Source organism: Capricornis sumatraensis, chromosome 6 (assembly GCF_032405125.1).
Source record: "Capricornis sumatraensis isolate serow.1 chromosome 6, serow.2, whole genome shotgun sequence".
NCBI lineage: Eukaryota > Metazoa > Chordata > Mammalia > Artiodactyla > Bovidae > Capricornis > Capricornis sumatraensis.
This window is the reverse complement of record NC_091074.1, coordinates 117,558,377-117,580,100: the sequence shown is the minus strand read 5'-3', so window position 1 is coordinate 117,580,100 and position 21,724 is coordinate 117,558,377. Positions and strand designations below refer to the sequence as shown.

Genomic DNA, 21,724 nt, shown 5'->3' with positions numbered 1-21,724 from the left:
ATTGATATGAGTTATGAATGGATCCACAGAGCAGTTCAATTTGACTGGAGTACGGATAGGGTAATAGAGGAAGGAGCTAAGAATTTCAGGGTTAACTCTGCTCATGAGAAGTCTCAGAATCCAGATAGTTTCCTATTTGTTTTGTAGACAGTGAGGGCTTACTGTTGGCTCCCCAACAATGTGGAGGCAGCAGCAAGAGCCAGCCCACACTTTGAGAAGCTAACTCTGGCTGCAATATTGAGCAGGAACCGTAGGCTCGTCCAGGTTGAAGCAGGGGACTCAGGTGGGCGGCGTTTGCACCTCCATGTGTCTTGGCTAAGAACCTCATTTCCTTTAATCCCATAAGAATCCTTTCCTGCCGCTCTCTGGACTATTAGATGTGCTACTGATTGGAAAAGGGAAAAAATGAAAGCGCTGAGGTGTTGAGGATTAATTCCAAAATTCCTCACTTCTGAGGTTTAAATTGCCACCTCCACCTACGCCTGGCACAGGGGTGTGGTAATAAATAGAAACAGGAAGTCACAGAAGACTTGGGCAATTTGGAAACCGAGTCCTGAGGTAACTTGCCAGACTCCAGGGGCTAAGCATTGGAAGTGAAATAATCTGATTGCAGAGGTGCCTTAAAAAATGAGTTTCTTAATGCTGGAAAGTAGAGAAAAAAATATTCATAAACTTGTACTGTCTTGATTTATTTAAGGATTATTTATTGGGCACTTTTGAGTTCCAGGATTGTAATAAAACAAATATAGTCTTAGCCCCGTGGAGGATACTAATGGAGAGGATGACAATAAACTGTTACACGTGTCCATGATTGCCACTCGTGTTTGGCGATCTGGGGGGCCAGAGCTGGCTGGAGAAGATGGTGGAGTTTCCTGGAGAAGTGATGTTCAGCTGAGATCCAGGAGGTCGGGAAAGGCTTTACTAGGAGGGATGATGGGAAGAGTGTCCGAAGGAGGAGAAACACCAGAGCCCTTCAATCCTCAGGTTCTCAGTGTTGCTCTGTAGAGGGGGCCCCTGGGAGCTTGTTAGAAAGGCAGAAGCTGAGACTTTTTGCTAAGTTTGAGTGAGTTCTCGTTTCCGTATTTTAACATGGATTCCCAGCGAATTCTGGTGCAGGTGGCTCATGGATCCCATTTAACAAAGCACAGATGGAGCCTGGGACTGACTTTTCAAACTGGGCTCCTTAGCCCAAAGGGGTACGGTGGCGAAGGAAGAGACAGGATCCTGCGACCATCCCCATTCCCAGAGAAGCTCTTTATATGAAACTTACTGATTTTACAGAATATTTATTCGAAAATGATCCTGCGTATTTTCCCCGTAAAAATTCAAGTTCTGTATTGTTCGTTCTGGAGCCCCAGCAACTAAAATAGAGACAGAATCATGGTAGATGCTCTAAAACAAACAAAGCCTTACTTGACAGAATGACTTAATGAATCAAATGTTTCAATTCAGTTCAGTCACTCAGTCGTGTCCCACTCTTTGCGACCCATGGACTGCAGCACGCCGGGCTTCGCTGTCCGACACCAACTCCCAGAGCCTGCTCAAACTCATGTCCATGGAGACGGTGATGCCATCCAACCATCTCATCCTCTGTCGTCCCCTTCTCCTCCCACCTTTAATCTTTCCCAGCATCAGGATCTTTTCTAATGAGTCAGTTCTTCACATCAGGTGGCCAATATACTGGCGTTTCAGCTTCAGCATCAGTCCTTCCAAAGAATATTCAGGACTGATTTCCTTTAGGATTGACTGGTTGGATCTCCTTGCAGTCCAAAGGACTCTCAAGAGTCTTCTCCAACACCACAGTTCAAAAGCATCAATTCTTCAGTGCTCAGCTTTCTTTATAGTCTAACTCTCACACCTATACATGACTACTGGAAAAACCATGGTTTTGTCTAGACGGACCTTTGCTGGCAAAGTAATGTTTCTGCTTTTTAATATGCTCTGTAGGTTGGTCATAGCTTTTTTTCCAAGGAGCAAGCATCTTTTAATTTCATGGCTGCAGTCACCATCTGCAGTAATTTTGGAGCCCAAGAAAATAAAGTCTCTCACTGTTTCCATTGTTTCCCTATTTGCCATGAAGTGATGGGACCAGATGCCATGATCTTAGTTTTTTGAATGTTGACTTTTAAGCCAGATTTTTCCACTCTCCTCTTTCACTTTCATCAAGAGGCTCTTTAGATCTTCTTCACTTTCTGCCATAAGCGTGGTTTCATCTGCATATCTGAGGTTATTGATATTTCTCCCAGCAATCTTGATTCCAGCTTGTGCTTTGTCTAGTCCGACATTTCACATGATATACCAACTGCAAGCTCAGTTGGTAAAGAATCCACCTGCAATGCAGGAGACCCCAGTTCGATCCCTGGGTCAGGAAGATCCCCAGGACAAGGGATCAGCTACCCACTCCAGTATTCTTGGTATTCCCTTGTGGCTCAGCTGGGAAAGAATCCACCTGCAATGCAGGAGACCTAGGTTCAATCCCTGGGTTGGGACGATTCCCTGGAGAAGGGAAAGGCTACCCACTCCAGTATTCTGGCCTGGAGAATTCCTTGGAATGTATAGTCCATGGGGTTGCAAGGAGTAAGACACGACTGAACAACTTTGTAACAAAACAAAACAAAATAAAACTCTGCATGTAAGTTAAATAATCAGGGTGACAATATACAGGCTTTGTGTACTCCTTTCCCGATTTGGAACCAGTCTGTTTTTCTATGTCCAGTTTTAACTGTTGCTTCTTGACCTGCATACAGATTTCTCAGGAGGCAGGTCAGGTGGTCTGGTATTCCCATTTCTTAAAGAATTTTCCACAGTTTGTTGTGATCCACACTGTCAAAGGTTTTGGCATAGTCAATAAAGCAGAAGTAGATGTTTTTCTGGAACTCTTGCTTTTTCGATGATCCAGGGGATGTTGGCAATTTGATCTCTGGTTTCTCTGCCTTTTGTAAATACAGCTTGTTTCATGTCTAAACAAAAGTCATCCAGCTTTTGTTGGATGCCCAGTCATCCAACCCAGTAGTCCACTTTATGGATAGGAAAAGTGAAGTCCAAAGAGGAATCATGGCTTTTCCAAGGTAGCCCAGCTTATTATGGTACAGTAGATGGTAGATTTATGATGCCTTTGCTCAAAGCCAGTGCTCATTTTTTCAGACCCAATGTTAGCCCTTAAGGAGGCCAAGATATTGGTAGTTCCTTGCTGAAAATGCAAAAAATACAAGCTAGTTTAAGAATAGTTCATATAAATTCATAACCAGCAATTAGCTTGCTAAATAGAATCTTAGGTTGCATGTCATTATAAGTCACATCTAGTGTGCACATAGTGTGATAGAGTTAAAACCTGGGTGGGTTTTTGAATCTGAGTTTCCTCATCTATAAAATAGAGATGATTATAACCACTGCCCAGGGTGCTTGTGCTTAATGCAAAACACCTGGCCCATATTTGGTGCCCAATATTACATATTTATCTTTAGGCATATCAATCTGAAAAGTCAACCATGTCCAGTGTTGGGAAGGAAGTTTTACTTGGAGCTAAGTCTATGACTTTAGGTTGATAAGCATCTGTTTAGGAGAGAGGGGGAGCTGGATTCTTCTGGAAAGTACCAAGTGAACTTGTAGGAGAATGGTTGATTGACAGTGACTTTGGTAGGATGGATGTGGCCATTAAAATAGCTTTATGCCCCCCAAAAATAACACTCGCTCATCTTTTACAAGGATGCCAAAAAAGAGAGAGAGAGAGAGGGAGAGACTGAAGGATCCCGTGACAGAGAAGAACTGTACTTAGGTGCTTTAGAAGAGAAAATAAAATTGACATTCCAAGTCCGGGGGCAACCATGGCATAGAGCAGGTGGCTGGCATCTCTCAGTGTGTTTCAGGGTATCATTCAGTTAGCTCAGGACTAAAAAGAATAACTAAATAGGTCATCTCTCTCATAACTATTGTTAATCCTGGTGTCTGAGAGACCAGGAGAGCTGTCAAATGGTTACATTCACCTGAGCACTCAGAAGACAGCTCCCTGTGTTCTTTTCTGAGACACACAGGGTCTCCCCGTTAGTAAAGACAGCAACAGCAACACTCTACAGTGAATGCGTGGGTTCTGAATCCCTTCCATAAGCATCTCTGTCAATCAGTGACTCAAACTCTGCTTCCGTATCTTTAGACAAGGGCTCCCTACTTCCCAGGGCAGCCTGTTCTCTTCTGATTCATTCTGACAGTCAGAAAAAGCTTGCTCTGTTGAGTGACACTTGGCCTTGCTGCCAGTTCTTGATGGTCATTACAGTTCCGTCCATTGGAGCCAGGGTTTCATGGCACTACAGCTCATCCCCCAAGAAGGAAAATCAGTGGTACCATCCTTCTTCGTGCAGCTCTTGGGCAATCACATGCCTCTGAGCATGCCGTGGACCCCTGGATGGTATTTTTTTCATCATTCAGTTCAGTTTAGTCACTCAGTCGTGTCCGACTCTTTGCGACCCCATGAATCTCAGCACGCCAGGCTTCCCTGTCCATCACCATCTCCCAGAGTTCACTCAGAGTCGTGTCCATTGAGTCAGTGATGCCATCCAGCCATCTCATCCTCGGTAGTCCCCTTCTCCTCCTGCCCCCAACCCCTCCCAGCATCAGAGTCTTCTCCAATGAGTCAACTCTTCGCATGAGGTGGACAAAGTACTGGAGTTTCAGCCTCAGCATCATTCCTTCCAAAGAAATCCCAGGGCTGATCTCCTCTAGAATGGACTAGTTGGATCTCCTTGCAGTCCAAGGGACTCTCAAGAGTCTTCTCCAACACCACAGTTCAAAAGCATCAATTCTTCGGCGCTCAGCCTTCTTCACAGTCCAACTCTCACATCCATACATGACCATAGGAAAAACCATAGCCTTGACTAGATGGACCTTTTTTGGCAAAGTAATGTCTCTGCTTTTGAATATGCTATCATCATTGTGTGTGTGAAATCAATTACCTTGTTTAATCATCAAATCACAAATTTCACTTGAAACGTTTGTTTTCTTAACTCAGGTGTGATCTGGGCTTTTTTTTTGTTTGTTTTTTAATCTATGACTTCTAATGTGTATTTAAGTAATGACTTTGTTATTTAGTCTTAAAGGAGCTTGAGGCAGGCTGTCTGGGAAACATCCTTCTTTTCTGATTTTCTTTGGTCCACTGTTTTTAAAATATTTTTAGGGCAAAAGAATCTTAAAAAAAAGAAAAATACAGAATTTAATGATCTATCTCTTTGAGTAGCTCAATCTATAAATCTTGAATCTAGCATTTTTATTATTTCCTTAAAATGCATCATTTGACTGGCCAGCTCAATGGGTTAAACCAACATCAGCCAACATTTTCACTGTAGAGCCAGATCGTACATATTTTATACTCCATGGACCCTATGGTCTCTGTTGCAGCTATTAAATTCTGAGATTATAGTGCGAAAGTAGCCACAGATAATACAGAAACACATGAGTATGACTGTGTTCCAATAAAAATTTACTTGCACAACAGTCAGAGGCACAAACTTGGTCTGTGGGCCATAGGTTGTTGACCCCTGAGTTCAGTCATTCTTAAGAATTTTGAAACATTTGAGTTAAGTAAAGGACAGCCTTAAATTGCCAATTCCTGGTATAAGATCAGAAATTCAGTAAATGTGTGTTGACTGGATTGAAGAAAAAGATCTTTCTTAACAAGTTTAAAGCAGGGCCGGGAAGCTTTCTATATAAGGAAACAAAAGAAGGCCCTCACTGGGGAAGCAGATTTGAAGGAGGCTCTCAGATGGCAGCATGCTTGACAATCCTAAAATGTTTTAACAAGAAAAGGATTGGCAATTAAGTGCAGTAATACTTGCTGGGGGAAAGTTTGCTCATATTTTCTCCTAGAAAAATGTGCCGTGGCTGAGGGAAATGAGCAGATGTCTAGTTGTGCAAGATTTGGATTTTAAAACCAGCTACTGGACTTCCCTGGTGGCCCAGACCGTGGAGGATCTACCTACAGTACGGGACACCCAGGTCCAATCCCTGGGTGGGGAAGACCCTCTGGAGAAGGAAGTGGCAACCCACTCCAGTATTCTTGCATGGAGAATCCCACGGACAGAGGAGCCTGGCGGGCTACAGCCCATGGGGTCACAAAGAAGCGGACACGGCTGCACAGTTCACACTTTCCCACTTGTGTGTCCCTGAGAAAATGATCTTCCCCCTCAAATTTTCCATCTAAAGATCGAAGGCAGTACTGAGACGTTCTCTGTGGTTCCTTGGAACTCTCAAATTTTGTGATCTGAAAAAGAAAATTCATCTGATTGCAATGTTTTATGGGATTTATGATAATTGGAAAATAATTGCTGCTCCAAACTTTTATTAATCTATATTTAGTTATGAGTCATGCTTTCACAATAGATGCTTTGGAAATAAGTAGAGAGACAAATCGAGTAAACAGAATTTTAAATATTTTATTTATATGCAGTTTGTGTAATCCCTGGAGCCCATGGGCATATTAAGATCATTTAAAATATCCATTAAAAGTTACGTGTTATGTGACAAACTCCCCTTTTAGAAAGCCTTGCCAAAGGATAAATAGGTCACATTTATTGAGTAGCTACTACTGCCAGATTAATTGCATTCGTTATGCTTAATCCTTCCAGCAACCCTGCAAGGTGAGTACTAGGATTGGAATCGCACTGATAAAGAAGCTTGAAGAGGGTGAGCAATCTGCAAAAGACCGCTCAGCTGATGAGTGGCTTTATGCTAAGGTTCAAAGCTGGGACTTTCTGGCTGTAAACTCTGAGCTCCTCCCACATGTCAAGAAAGGACCTTTTTTGTGCCCTTCGTTCAGGTGCTCTGGGGATGATCATTGGCTTTTTCTGGATATCCCGGATTTTGTTCCTCTGCAGAGCATCACAGGTGCTCCTGACAGGGCGGTTTAGGACGGTTGATGCCTGTCCTCCACTGGGCTTGTGATGCCAGAGGGGGCCAAGGAGGAGGGGACAGGAAGAAACAGGGAAGAACCCAAGGAGGAGGGGCCAGGAAGAAGCAAGGAGGAACCCAAGGAGGAGGGGCTAGGAAGAAGCAGGGAGGAACCCCAGTGGAGCACCTGGAATCTGAGTTCCTTTCCGGGTGCTCACATGGGTTTGCCAGGTGGCCTTCACGGCCCTTAACCTCAGGGTCCCCACTTGTGATGGATGGAAATGTCCCCCCTTCTAGGTTATCAGTAGGAAAACGTATAGACAACGGAGCTTTGTAAAGGACCAAGTGCACTACAGACCCCACAAAACCGACGTGATGGAATGGGATGGCGGGTCAGGGTAGACCCTGAACCCAGAGTTTGGTTCCTCTTGCCATCAAAGGTGCTGAGGCCTTGGGCAAGTCCATTTCTCCTTCCGAGTCTCAGTTTCCTCATTGGTGAAACGGCAGCAAAGTCCTTGGATGCTTTTTCCAAAACCCTTTTCATCCTCATTCCGATATTTTGGATTCTGTATGACTGCAAGGTAGCTCAGGTGACTAAGGGTGTCTCAGGAAGCTCGGTCAGCTCTGAGTGACATAAAGCAAAAACCTTCTAAGTCACTTTCCCCATAATGAATTCCCATAACCCCTGCATGGTGGTCCCTGTCCTCAGTAACACTGCTCCATGAAGAATCCCACTTGCTTTTCTGGAGATGGTCCATTTCTCTCAAAGCTGGGCCATTTCAAGTGTGCTTGTGTTTCTTTTTATCCCTTCCAAGTTTCCGCTCAGTAAGAAACATGCAGCCCAACTCCAGGATGCTTCCCCTGGACTAGTTGCCCCCATTTCTCTGAACTTTATTCCCATAAGAGCCTTCAGAACTCCTACTAGGGTTGGCAGAAGAGTAAAAATGCCAGTACTTAAGTGAACACACTTTGCAAAATAGAAAGACTGACCTACAAATTGTGAGCAAGGATTATTTGCTCTACAGTTAAGTCAGTGTCTTTACTTCTAGTTAAAATACAGTATTCACCAATCACATTTGCAGGGACAGCTCTTTTTGGTTGGTGGTTTTCTGTGTTTCCTCTCCTCACCCTTCTAGAGCTAAGTTACCCTGGAGACCCACTTGGCCTGCTGGGACTCCTCAGCTGTCTTCTTGCTTATGTTCTGGGGCATGGAGGCAGGCAGGGAATTTGTCGAGGACACCATGATGTTAAGATGGATAATTTCCACTTCACATGTGCCCTTGGGTTCACCCTTCCCTGAGCTGACTGGGGAACATGTGGGGAGAGGCTGGGAACAGCAGGCAAGGGAAATGCATTCTCTCTCTCTCTCAGCTCAATGATTTCATCTCCTCACTCCCCTCCTCTATGATTCCCCTGTTCATCTCTAGGGCTAAATTTCTGCTAATAGTAATGGATGTGGTCCCAGATTCCCTTCCCCCCAGCCCCAGACACTCAGAGGCTTATTTTTATTTCACTCCCAAATAAATGCAGTCAGTGGAATAAGCTGCCCAGGAATAAACAAATGCAAACATCCTGTAACCTTAAGCAGTTATGTTTACAGCGAGCATCTATTGGAGTTACCATGTCTACGTTGGTGTGCTGTGGTTAGTCACTCAGTCGTGTCCGACTCTCTGCGACCCCATGGACTGTAGCCCACCAGGCTCCTCTGTCCATGGGGATTCTCCAGGCAAGAATACTGGAGTGGGTTGCCATGCCCTCCTCCGGGGGATCTTCCCAACCCAGGGATCGAACCCCGGTCTCCCGCATTGTAGGCAGATTCTTTACCATCTGAGCCACCAGGGAAATCCAAGGATACTGGAATGGGTAGCCTATCCCATCTCCAGGGGATCTTCCCAACCCAGGAATCAAACTGGGATTTACCATGTCTATTCAGTTCAGTTCAGTCCCTCAGTCATGTCTGACTCTTTATGACTCCATGGACTGTAGCATGCCAGGCCTCCCTGTCCATCACCAACTCCCGGAGTTTACTCAAACTCATGTCCATTAAGTTGGTGATATCATCAAACCATCTCATTGTCTGTCATCCCCTTTTCCTCCTGCCCTTAATCCTTCCCAGCATCAAGGTTTTTTCAAATGAGTCAGCTTTTCTCATCAGGTGGCCAAAGTATTGGAGTTTCAGCTTCAACATCAGTCCTTCCAATGAATATTCAGGACTGATTTCCTTTAGGATTGACTGGTTGGATCTTCTTGTAGTCCAAGGGACTTTCAAGAGTCTTCTCCAACAGCACAGTTCAAAAGCATCAGTTCTTTGGCTCTTGGCTTTCTTTATAGTCCTGTTCTCACATCCATGTATGACAACTGGAAAAACCATAGCCTTGACTAGATGGACCTTTGTTGGCAAAGTAATGTCTCTGCTTTTTAATATGCTTTCTAGGTTGTTCATAACTTTCCTTCCAAGAAGTATGTGTCTTTTAATTTCATGGCTGCAATCACCATCTGCATTGATTACATATTCTAAAATGTATCCTTGGATTAAGTCAGATCACTGGATAACTTCCTGTTTAGACAGTAATGTTAGTGCCTGTTTCATATGCATTAGGCTACACTGAACCAATCAAATATTGGTGGATTAATGAGCATATACCCTACCAGCTTCAACTACATCCATCTCTTTATGAAAAATCATGGGATACATTTGTATATCTTATCACAGCATCCAAGATTCTATGTATCTCCAGCAACTGTGAACAACTGATCTGTTTTCTTCCTGACTATGTGGCTCTGTGGTCTGAATTCCCTTTTTATCTTGGCTGCAGGGAAACTCAGAGACATTTGTTGTCCCTTTCTATCAAGTGTTCAGGATTTAATATGATGAATTTTGCATGGCAATTTTAATCTAAGATTCATTTTATTCTCCTCCTTTTTCCCCCAGTGTCCTATATGTTAAAGTCTAAATAGTAGGTGTGTTTTTGAATACCATTTCACCTGGTTTTGCTATGGGATCAGGTTCAATTAAAAAAGAAACAAACTGCAAAACGTGCTTAGTAAAGAAGAGTAAAAGCAACCCTCCACTTTGTTAGAGGTCATTAGTAACTTTGATTATCTAGAAAATGTGGAGGAAACTCACATTTATCCCATGCTCACTAAGGACTCAGCATTGTAGGAGATGTTCACCTCACAACCCTGAGAAATAGAAATTGCTCTCCCCCACTTTACACACGAGGGAACAAAAGAGGACATTTTCAGGGACAGTGACGTGGCTCAGACGGTACAGAACCCACCTGCAATGCGGACACCTGCGTCCGATCCCTGGGTTGGGAATGTCTGTGGAGGAGGGCATGGCAACTCACTCCAGCATTCTTGCCTGAAGAATCCCCATGGACAGAGGAGTCTGGCGGGCTACAGCCCATGGGGTCGCAAAGAGCCAGACACGACTGAAGCACTTTAGCACACAGACCTGCCACATCATTGTTGCTGGGCCTTTGCAAGTGATAATAATAATATCAACAACAGCTTACAATTGTCCATATCTTGCTGCAGTTTATAAAGAATTTTCTAACCATTATTTCATTTATCTCTCCAAACAACTTGGAATATGCATTTTTTTTTTTTAGTCTTCATCACATACATGAGAGTGGGAGGAAGTTTATCAACTCAGTCCATTACTTGAAAACAGACTCACTACTTGTAACATAGTTCACAGGAATCAAATCCCACCACAAAAGTTCTACCTACTGAGAGCTTTAAAAAGAGCAGGATTGTTTCCCCTTATCTCCCACCCGTTGTCCATCATGTTCTGTCCTCCAGCTTCCCACCGGTGGTCCTTCCAGGGCATGGCAACAGTGAAAATATTGATACTAACCTTAGCACTGCCTTCTTGTTGAGGGTTATTATGTTCCAGATGCTGTGCTCCATGATTTAATATAATTCTAAACCCACCCCTTTAAGGTAGATATGCTTTCCCTAGATGGCATCTGCATTTTTTTTGCAGTATGTATGCAAACTCGTCGTGATTTCACAGCTAATTGATGGCAGAGTCAAGATTGCCATCTCCGAGGCCCGGGCTGAGAGCTACAGAACTGAAGAGCATCTAATACAATCAGCTTATTTCCCAGGAGAGTAAACACACACCTCCCCAAGGGCACAGAGCCAGTTCTGCCTGCTCGCAGTCCTTTCTCCTTGAGTGCAACTTATCCTCAGCGTGTGTGTGTGTGTGTGTGTGTGTGTGCGCGCATGTGCATGAAAGCAGAGGGCTGACAAGACAAGGGAGGATTACTATGAAAGCAGTGCTCTTAAATGAGGGTCTTGGGCTTGCAGTTTGCTCTCTACCCTCATCCTAAATCCTACGACCCTGGATCCAGTCTCCACCCATCTTGGCCTCTGTCATCATCCACCCTCCACCTTCTGCTCCCCTAGTGGGATGGGCCTTGCTGCAGCCATCCCATGCCTTCCATCCAGGATCCTTTTTTAATCTCCGTCTAATTGGTTCACCTGCCCTACTGGGATGCTTAATTGGGCATAAGCGTATCCTATGCCATTGTGAGCTCTGCCTTCTCCTCCAGGGGGAATTTGCTTGCTCTGTGGGCTCAGAAAGATAGATATATTTTATGTTGTGCTCAATTCGCTGAGAACTTATGAAATTGTTCCTGGGCCAGCAGAGCAGTTAGACCACATGACCAGCAAGACGTTTGCTTGCTCTTATTTTCTTTTACTTTTTTTTTAAGGTGGCATGTTTCAGTGGAAAGGCCACTGCATTTGAAATCAGGAGTCCTAGGCCCTGAGTTCAGCCCTGCCAATCATTTGCTGTGTGATCTTGGGCAAATAAGTTATTGTCTTAGAAATTCAATTTTGCCATCCATGAACTGAGTGGGTTAGATCTGATGACTTTTATGAAAGGAATCACACTGGTGCCTTCAGAACAGGGGTCATACTCACTGTGGGCCACATCAGGCCTGAAACCTGCTTTTGTAAATAAAGTTTTATTGGAACCCAGCCATGCTCAATCATTATTGTCTGTGGTTCCTTACACTACCAGGACGAAGTTGAGTGGCTGCAACAATAAGGTACCTTATGACTGCAGAGCCTGAAACGTTCTCTGGCCCTTCACAGAAAAAGATTACCTACTCCTCTTTTGGAACACAAATTAGATGGTGTCATTACTCAAAATCTTCTTTTGGCTTTCCATATTAGTTAGAATTTAAAAATAAAAAATATTTTCTGAATATAGACTTGCCTTTTGAGATTGGTGCCAACCCCATCCCGTGTTTTGACGGTATATATATTTATTACCCTTCCTGTCATAACATCTCTTCTCATCTGCTCGTCTCGGCCTGCTGCCTTGTTTCCAAACCTGGTAAACTTATTCCTACCTCAGGACCTTTGCACCTGCTGTTCCTTCTTCCTAGATTGCTGTTCCACCGTTCCTTGTTTCCTTCGTCTCCTTAAATGTCATCGAATTAGGAAGGCTTTTCTGAACACATATATGGAGCTACATCTTCCCTTCCCCTGGACTTTCCTGCTTCCTTCCTTTGCTCTGTATCTGTCTTCATACATTTCCTCCCTCTGACACGGTACACATTTGTCTCTTTATTAGCTGTCCACTCTCATGAGAATGTAAGCTCCTTGATAGCAAGACTTTTATCTAATTTGTTTACTGCTATAAACTCAGATCTGGAAAAGTAACAAGTGTTTAAATTTCGAAAGCAAAAACCAACTGTCTCGGTTGTTTACATCTGATTCTGAATAGATCCAGGTGCTATGAAGACCTTTTGCTTGAGTGCATGTTGGTAAACAGGATAAAATCACGGAACCCTAAGACCGCTACAGTCTTCTTAGGTCCAGCACTCCCTAAATTGTCACAGAGTCATATAGACTTGTTCTTAGAGCATGTTTCGTCTTGATTATTGCCCATTAAGAAAAGAGTTTACATCTATAAACTCTGTTTATATAGTGTATAGACAAAATCCAATATCACAGTTCAACACAGAAGACCCTTCGTTGCGTGGTCACACCAGCCTTTTACCTCTTACATTTCATAGGCACACACATGAGTGCTGCACACATATGTATCCCTTTCTCTCCAGCTACTGTCGTATTCTCTTATTTTCTGGCATTTTTGCACGTGGAGCTCATTCTTCCCAAAATATCCTTCCCCTGTCTTCATCTAGCCACATGCAATTTTCCTTTCAAGATTCAGCTTTACAGGATGTTTTGACATCCCCATTTCCACCCCAGCCCCTCCTGCAGACTGGGTTAGAGATCCTTCTTTGTGATCCCTCTAGGACTAATGACTGTTGCAAATAGCACATAATTGTTTAATAACTTTCTTAAACATACACTCTTCTTCAGTAAGATGTTATCAGTGCCTTATGATCTGGAGCTGTCTGTGGTGCTGAACAGGCAGTGCCCGGCAGTCAGAACTTCATTACATCCCGCAATTACTGAACTTTTCCCAAGTGTGCACACTGTGCTCTGCAGATCACAGTGCATCCTCTAACATCCACGTGGTGAGGGAGGAACCAGGAACTCAGCATCGTCTTCCTCCCTAGTTTTTTCAGGGAAGCAACACAGATGGCAGACCCTGGATGTATAGCTGGTGAACAACAGAAAAAATGTGGAGGTTGGTGGAAAAAAAAAAAAAAAAGAAAGAAAAAGAAGTTAAATCATGAGATTGTAATTTGATGGTGGTGTGGCATCATTCCTTTGTGTCAGTATTGGTTTTATCATGGATTTTATATTCTCCTCATTATCTACATTAAAAGATGATTTAAGAATCAGGATACAAGTGTTCTACTCCCAGCTCTACCACTAATGAGCTGTGTGGCTTTTGACATGTTACTTAACCTCTCTGTGTGTAAATTCATGTTAATTTTGAGGAATGTAGACATATTCCCATGAAAAAAAAAATAGTAACCCAAGGTTGTAAGTTATAAATAAAAGTTATGCATATATATTCTCCCTGTATATGGCATAGTTATATAGCATAATATTTTAAAACTATTATTTGTCCATAATACTGAAAGAAGTATATGTTTCTATGCCTATACATATATATTCAATTCCATTATTATATATATATATATATGTATAGTTTTATACATGTCAGTGATAAGCTGATGAGGAAACACTCTTTCCTCAGAAATATCTGATGATTCACACCATCTTTTCTTGGTCACCTGATGCTGAGTAACAAGTTACACAGGTTGTAGCTTAATACCACTGTATGTACTATCTCACAGTTTCCGGGGGCGGGGGCCTGGCTGTGGCTCAGCAAGGTGCCCTTGCTCCTGCTACACTGTCATCATTTCAAGGCTTTGCAGGGAAGGGTCAGCCTCCCAGCTCATGCACATGGTTGCCGTCGGCATCCAGCCCCTGTGTGGTCTCTGCTCCTCAGAAGCTGTTGACTGGAGACTTCCCTTCCTCTCCATACAGCTCTCTCGATAGAGCATCTTACATCAAGGCAGCGCAAGAGTGAGGTGAGGACAAAGAGAGAGAGGGTGACTGCGAGAGAAATGGAGGGGTGGGGAATGGAAGTTGCCATGCTTTGGGTGGTTTTTTAATAATTTTATTAAAGTATAGTTGATTTACAACTATACTTGTAAATTAGTTAATTCATGCTATACAGCAAAGTGATTCAGATATATATATATATATATATATATATATATATACATACATACATATACATATGTCCGACTCTTTGCAGTCCCATGGACTGTAACCTGCCAGGCTCCTCAGTCTATGGAATTTTCGAGGCAAAATTATTGGAGTGGGTTGTCATTTCCTCCTCCAGGGGATCTTCCCAACCCAGGGATCAAACGCGTGTCTCTTGCGTCTCCTGCATTGGCAGGTGGATTCTTTACCTCTGTGCCACCTGGGAAGCAATATGTATGTATATTCGTTTTCATATTCTTTTCCATTATGATTTCTCACAGGATGCTGAATACAGTTCCCTGCGCCATACAGGATGGCCTTGTCTATGCATCCTATTATGCACCCTATATATGCCAGTTTGCATCCACTAAGCCCAAGCTCCCACTCCTCCCCTCCCACCAACCTTGGCAGCCACCAGTCTGTTCTCCACATCCGTGAGTCCATTTCTGTTTCATAGATATTTTCATTTGAGTCATGTTTTAGATTCTACATATAAGTCAGGCCACATGATGTTTGTCTTTCTCTGTCCGACTTACTCTGCTTAGTATGATAATATCTATGTCCATCCATGTTGCTGCAAATGGCATCGTTTCGCTCTTTCTTACAGCTAAGAAGTTGCCATATTTTGTAACCTGATCACAAAATGCACGTGCTGTCTCCTTCACATTCTATTCATGAGAAGCAAATCACTGGGTCCTATTCAGCCTGCACTCTGGGGGAGGAGATTACCCAGAGCAGGAGGCCGTAATCTTAGGGACTCATGCCACCAGCTGCCAACCACCCCTGTGAGACCCCCTCAGCTGGCCCTGACACCCCCACCCTCTAATGCCTGGTCACCCCGTATGCTCCACTTTGCCCCGTTTCACACCCTCTCCTTCATACGCTTCACCTCCTGTGCAGCTCTTCCCATAAAGTGTTCTGTGTCCTCCTACTCACTCTGGTCCTGCCCTTTCATCTACGTGGATATGTGGATTTTTTAAAAAAACGTTTCTGTTTGTTTAAATCACAAAACTGTAGTTAAGATGTGATCTTCTCACTGAAGCTTCCCCTACCGACCTCAGAAGTCTGTGTTCCTTCTTTTGCACCTTGTAGGCTTTGGTTTACAGTAAGTGGGACATGACTGTCCTGCCGGACCATGAGCATCTTAAGGACATGAGACTGGGGCGTGTCCCCTCCCTCCTGTGGACACGATATGTGGCACTGAGTAGGTGCCTTGCAAGGTTCACTGAGTGCAGTTGGTAGATTTGATACTCACCTACCTCATGCAGAGCCCTGAGCTGACTTTATTTAGAATTCAAACTGCGTTATGAATTATGGACAGAGGTTTCTTAAACAGACACAGTCCATAAGCTCTGAGGCTTGGAAATGCATGCCATTGTGGAAGCTTTTTCTTCAGACACAGCTTTCTCTGCATCAGGGGTCAGACTCCACCACTGAATTACCAAGACTTATTCCGTCCTGTTTCCCACCCTGTTCTGCGTCTTCTTGCTCCGTGCCCCTTCGTTTATTCATCTCTCCCAGCTTGTGGCAGGAGAGGGGACCTTTTCATTAGACTCCCACTCCCCTCATCTCTCTGGGCTGACCTCACTGTCCTCTTGACTAATCTGTTTTGCTCAAGGGACCTGGAGCTTATAACTCAGACAGGTCAGAGAGCTGGTTGTTCCAGGGGAAGCTCCATCTTTGCTAGGAACAGAGGTCATTATTAAAGCAAAAACAACCTGAACCAAGGCCCTTTAAGTGTCTACTTGTATTTGGTTTGCGTGCTCCTCATCCATCATCTGTGAACCTTTAATGATTTATATATCCGTGAATGTATGAGGAGATAAAAGTTATAAAACTTTCACATTGGACTAGTGCCTGGTATTTCCCAATGGTATTTTCACACCCTATGCTTCATGTACTCTGGCCACCAGCAATAGGAAATAGATAATATTGATTGGATTTTACACATAAGGTAATGTAGATCCAGAGAAGTGATGTCCTCTGGCCAAGATCACACCCCATAATTTACAGGAGGCACAGTGAGACCCTGAATGTAGACTCCCAGGTCCAGGTCTCTCCATCTTGACTTTCTACATCACTAGTGAAGGGAAGAGTGGAAATTCCCTCACCTGGTGTTCAGAACATAGCTTAGTTTCTTTCAAACAGTAGTTGTTCAATGAATGCATGGGAAATTTTCGATTGAAGCTGAGTCCTGGGTTCATTATTGGATCATGGAATTGTCTTTAAACAACTTTCAGGTTGCACTGAGCCTTATGCCTTGTCCATCAGTACCGAGCCTTCCTTCCTTCCTTTATTCTTTTGCTTATTTATTCATCCGGCCTGCATGCTTTTGACTCCACCATGTGACATGTACCATGTACCTGAGAAGATCCCATCTCTACGGTTTCACTCACTCTCTAGTGATGGAGATGAATAAGCAACTAGATGATGGTGATTTTTGTGTCTGATGCTCCGTAAGCATCATGAAAGCAGGACAGCATCTCTCCGGTTCACTGCGGTGTCCCAGTGATGAGAATGTGTTAGTGGCTCAGTTGTGTCTGACTCTTTGTGTCCCTGTGGACTGTAGCCTGCCTCGCTCCTCTGTCCGTGGGATTCTCCAGGCAAGAATACTGGAGTGGGTTGTTGTGCCCTCCTCCAGGGGATCTTTCCGTTCGAGGAGTTGAACCCAGGTCTCCTGAGTTGTAGCGTACTGTTTTACTGTGTGAACTACCAGGGAAGCCCCTAGTTATGAGAAAAGCGGGCAGCAAATATCCATGGTGCTGAAAAGAGCAAGGGTTCCAGGGCTAAGTATCAGTTGACAAATACTGGAAATAGTTGCAAGCACTCTCTTGCCTAAGGATAGATGCCTGGATGGGCTGGTTCGGTGGGCTTGGCTTGGGGGTAGAGCTAGTAAGCTGAGAGTCTCACCCATCTCTCCTGCCCAGGGAGTTTGCCCGTTGGAAGGTGAGGAACACAGCCATCGAGAGGAGAGACCTGGTCCGTCATCCAGTGCCCCTCATGCCGGAGTTTCAAAGGAGCATCCGCCTGCTCGGCAGGAGACCCACCACTCAGCAGTTCATTGATACCATCATCAAAAAGTACGGCACCCACCTCCTCATCTCTGCCACCTTGGGAGGTAGGTCGACAGTTACTGGGCCATATAACCTTGACATTACTTTGGGTCTGGGAGGGAGGGGACCATGGGGTGGCCTGGGATCAAAGCCATCTTAACATCTCTGCCATTGTACATCACTCAGAAGGCTATGTTGTCAGAGAAGCCAGATTGCCTTGGCTGATTCTGTTCTCTGGGAAAATCTAACTTGAGCATTTTCTAACTTTTGGTGGGAATAATGGCATCACCTTGGAATTAGCTCAATCTGTTAGGAATGTTTAATCTTCTTATTGTATTGATTCCTTTGGAGGACAGTCTAATCTGAGGGAAAAATTAAACTTGAGATATTGTTTCAAGAAGTCCTTTTGTTTATCGAAATCTGCTTTAGGGGCTGATAACTTGAGGTTATCATTTTACAAAGGGGATCTCATTGCATCTTCTATGGGTTTGGACTAGACCAGTAGGAATGCAGACCAACTGCTCCTGCCTACTCAGCTCTACCCATTTCTCCCCTTTGTGTCCAGTTCATCTTGAAGGGAGTGAGGATAAGAGGGGAGGATAAATGAGAGAAAGGGAATGCAAAGGACACAGGAGATGGTAGAGACTGCTTCACTTAGCCGCTTGCGGGTCTTGCCCACATGCGTCATCTTGTATTATGAGCTACTATCCTTTGGATGTCAGTTTTCTGCCACAACGACTGGGTCCAGGGAATTTTGGGAAAGCCCCTTAGGTGGTAGAGCACCATGCCCCCTGCTCAGAGAGCTGCAAAGTTGCGTTTAGATTTGGCCCATGTCAGTGAAACAATCAGGAGAAGGCAGTGGCACCCCACTCCAGTACTCTTGCCTGGAAAATCCCATGGGCGGAGGAGCCTGGTAGGCTGCAGTCCATGGAGTCGCTAAAAGTCGGACACGACTGAGAGACTTCACTTTCACCTTTCACTTTCATACGCTGGAGAAGGAAATGGCAACCCACTCCAGTGTTCTTGCCTGGAGAATCCCAGGGACGGGGGAGCCTGGTGGGCTGCCGTCTCTGGGGTGCACAGAGTCCGACACGACTGAAGCGACATAGCAGCAGCAGTGAAACCATCAGGATTGGCGTGTTGGCAAAGGCAAGGGGGCGGCCCAAGTCGTGGTTATCACAGTTGATCTTCTTTTTCCGAGGAGGGTGAGCACACGCTGGAGTGGTTCCTGTAAACTTCCTACAGGAAGTAACAGTTTAGCTCAGTAGGAGTTGTCTGTGTAGAGGAAGAGTGGCGAAACTTTCTAGGCTGAGCGCACAATGCGCATTTCAAGGCAGATCAGCTTAGAAATGTGATGATGTAGAAGATGTGGGTGGAGAGCTTGGTTGGGCCAATTCATTCTTTCGAATCCACTCCTTAGGAATTTGCCTTGTTGCTGTTGTTACTTAGTTGCTTCCGTCCTGTCTGATTTCTTGCGACCCCATGGGACTGTATCCCGCCAGGCTTCCCTGGGCATGGGATTCTCCAGGCAAGCACACTGGAGTGGGTTGCCATTTCCTTCCCCAGGGGATCAAACTCGCATCTCCTGCATTGCAGACCAGGAAAGCCCCAGTTACTCATATTTGCCACACCTTTTTGAATATTTGCTTATAGTAGGCATTGTATGCCCTCTTTAGTCTGCAAAAATGACAAGTTAGATTATATTATCTCCATTTTGTATATAAAGAAGCTGAGACTTCCAAGAGGTATAGCTAAGATTGGTGACAAAATTAAAATTTTAACTTAGGGCTTTCTGTCCACAAAGCTTGCATTATTTTCTGACCCAACATCTGTCATCTCTTTAACCAGCTCACTGACCTGCCAACCCACCCAATCCAACAATCAGTCAGCCAGCACGTATTGGTTAACTGATGAATGTTAAGTCATGTCATATAAATTCTGCTCTATCATAAAATGAAAATGAAATCACTTCTACATTGAGTGTGGCATTAACATGTACCCTTTTCTTTAAACTTCCCCCACCTCCCATTTCACTTGAAAAAAAAAAAGAAAAACAGTTACTGAGATCAATGCAGTTCTTCCATTAGAAACTGTGTTCTGTCCAAGTCCCCGGAAGTCCCGAATAACGACTTTTCTTTTGCAGTGAAATATATTTTTAATTTCTCCAAGGCGAGGTGGTGAATTATTCACAGAGCCTTGTTCCTCTCCTGTTTTTACAGCACAACATTTTAAAATATGCAGAGCACTGCATTGAGTTCCAGTGTTGGACAGCAAGCCCTTAAATGCTTCCTCCATCCTCAGCTGGTGGAGCGGGGAGCGGGGAGGCGGGAGGATTTCCTGTTGATGGACACAGCATCAGCAGCCACGTGAGGTCCTTCTTGCATCGTCACTTCATTCATTCATTCATGGAAAAGTCTTTCTTAAGAGCGTCCTCATGCGACGGCAGAGAAGAGAGCCGTAGATCGTAGGGTCTAGAAGGGTGGGTTCTAGCGTTTGATTGCCCGGTTCTCACCAGTTTTGTGTCACCTTGACAGCTTACTCGATATTCCCAGCCTTGGTCTCCTCTTGTGTAAATAGAAATAATACTAGTATTCATGCATACTTTGAGGATTATGGACAATGAGGCATTGACAGTGCTTATTTCGGTGTTTGGCACCTAACAAATCATGGCTGTTGTTGTTCTTGCGATCATTGTTATTTTTGGGGGGTTCCCCTGGTGACTCAGCAGTTAAGAACCCACCTGCCGACGCAGGAGACGCAGGAGGTGTGGGTTCCATCCCTGGGTTGGAAAGATCCAACCAGGTGGGCATGGCCACCCACTCCAGCTTTCTTGCTGGGAGAGTCACACAGACAGAGGAGCCTGGTGGGCTGTGGTCCATGGGGTCTTGGAGAATCAGACAGGCCTGAGACGGAGCACAGCACAAAGTGTTACTGTTTAGCGAGACTCACACACTGGGGACTCAGGACTACAGCCCCTTCCTCCCACTCACTAGGTGAAAGGCAGATGCAGAGAAATTCACTTTCTTGCCTGGCTCTCCATTTTTCCATATAAATATAAGGAAGTGCAGAGAATTGTATTCACTATAATTTTTCCTAAGGAGAACACCATATTCATTTAGAAGAACTGCTTTGATGAGCTGTTTGAGGTGTCAGGTGAGTTCCTGAGGGCATACTCAAACAACAAAAGATGATCCTTAAACTGTCTCTTATGGGACAAGTAGATGCGTGTAGAGACGAGGAAGGAGAGGGAGTGAGGAGGAGGAGGCACAGTCGGCGGGAGGGCTGACATCTAAGACCTTTCTCTGGGATCCTCACTTTTGGGGCAGCGTCTGTTCAACTCATAAAATACTTGATGTGAGTGCCTTTTATGGACAGTGATGAAGTGAAAACACTGGGGTCTGGAATGACACAGTTAATACAGGGATGGTCATTCCCCTTGGTTCCTCTGAAGCTTATATTTTAGACCAAAGGGAACACCTTGCAGCCTGGGTGTCTGTGTGATACATATAGCTAAGCTTGTACACGTGCGTGGGAGCGCATGCCCGCTTGCACAGATGCCTGCTAATACTTGCGTGAAAGTTCATATATATATGGACATACATACATATGCATTGCACACATGCATATGCCTGCAACCAGTGAATATGGTTGCAGTGTATACATATATGTGTACATGTGAGCTTTCACATGTACGTGAATGTATGCATATTGCAGGGATGTCTGTTGAATGTGTGAAAGCCTATGGTTTTGTGCTTGTGTAAATGTGTGTGTGTGTATACTCATTACCCACCCTGTATTTTGGGAGGGCTCCCCTTGGCTAAGAGGAAGGCTGTGAACTAAGTCACTGGGAAAAGGCTGAGGAAAGGCTTTTCAGAAGGAAAGGCTGAGGGATACCCCAGAGACCTGAAGTCCAGACATGCCCTTCCCTTTTCTGGGCACAGTGTCCCCCAGTGACTCAAAAGGCTAGAGGATGGATTCCCCCCTCATCGCCCATCCTCTGCATGTCCCACTTTGTCCTCCCCCCAAAAGAAATGCTGCAGAGAGTGAGACAAAACCCCCAGAGGACAGAAAGACTGAGGAAAGGTCTATGAGGGGTGAAGAGGCAATTTGCAGGAATGCCCAAATGGGAAAGCAACTCTAAA

The 21,724-nt window shown here is 44.5% G+C and overlaps 1 protein-coding gene across 1 annotated transcript in view; it reads left to right on the top strand.

The window, feature by feature from the left end:
- Window positions 1–21,724, top strand: part of BRINP1 (BMP/retinoic acid inducible neural specific 1) — a 143,751-nt gene that overhangs the window by 56,154 nt on the left and 65,873 nt on the right. Inside the window, exon 2 of the mRNA XM_068974535.1 lies at window positions 17,457–17,647. Coding sequence (XP_068830636.1) covers window positions 17,457–17,647 — 191 coding nt within the window. The remainder of the gene's footprint in view (window positions 1–17,456; window positions 17,648–21,724) is intronic.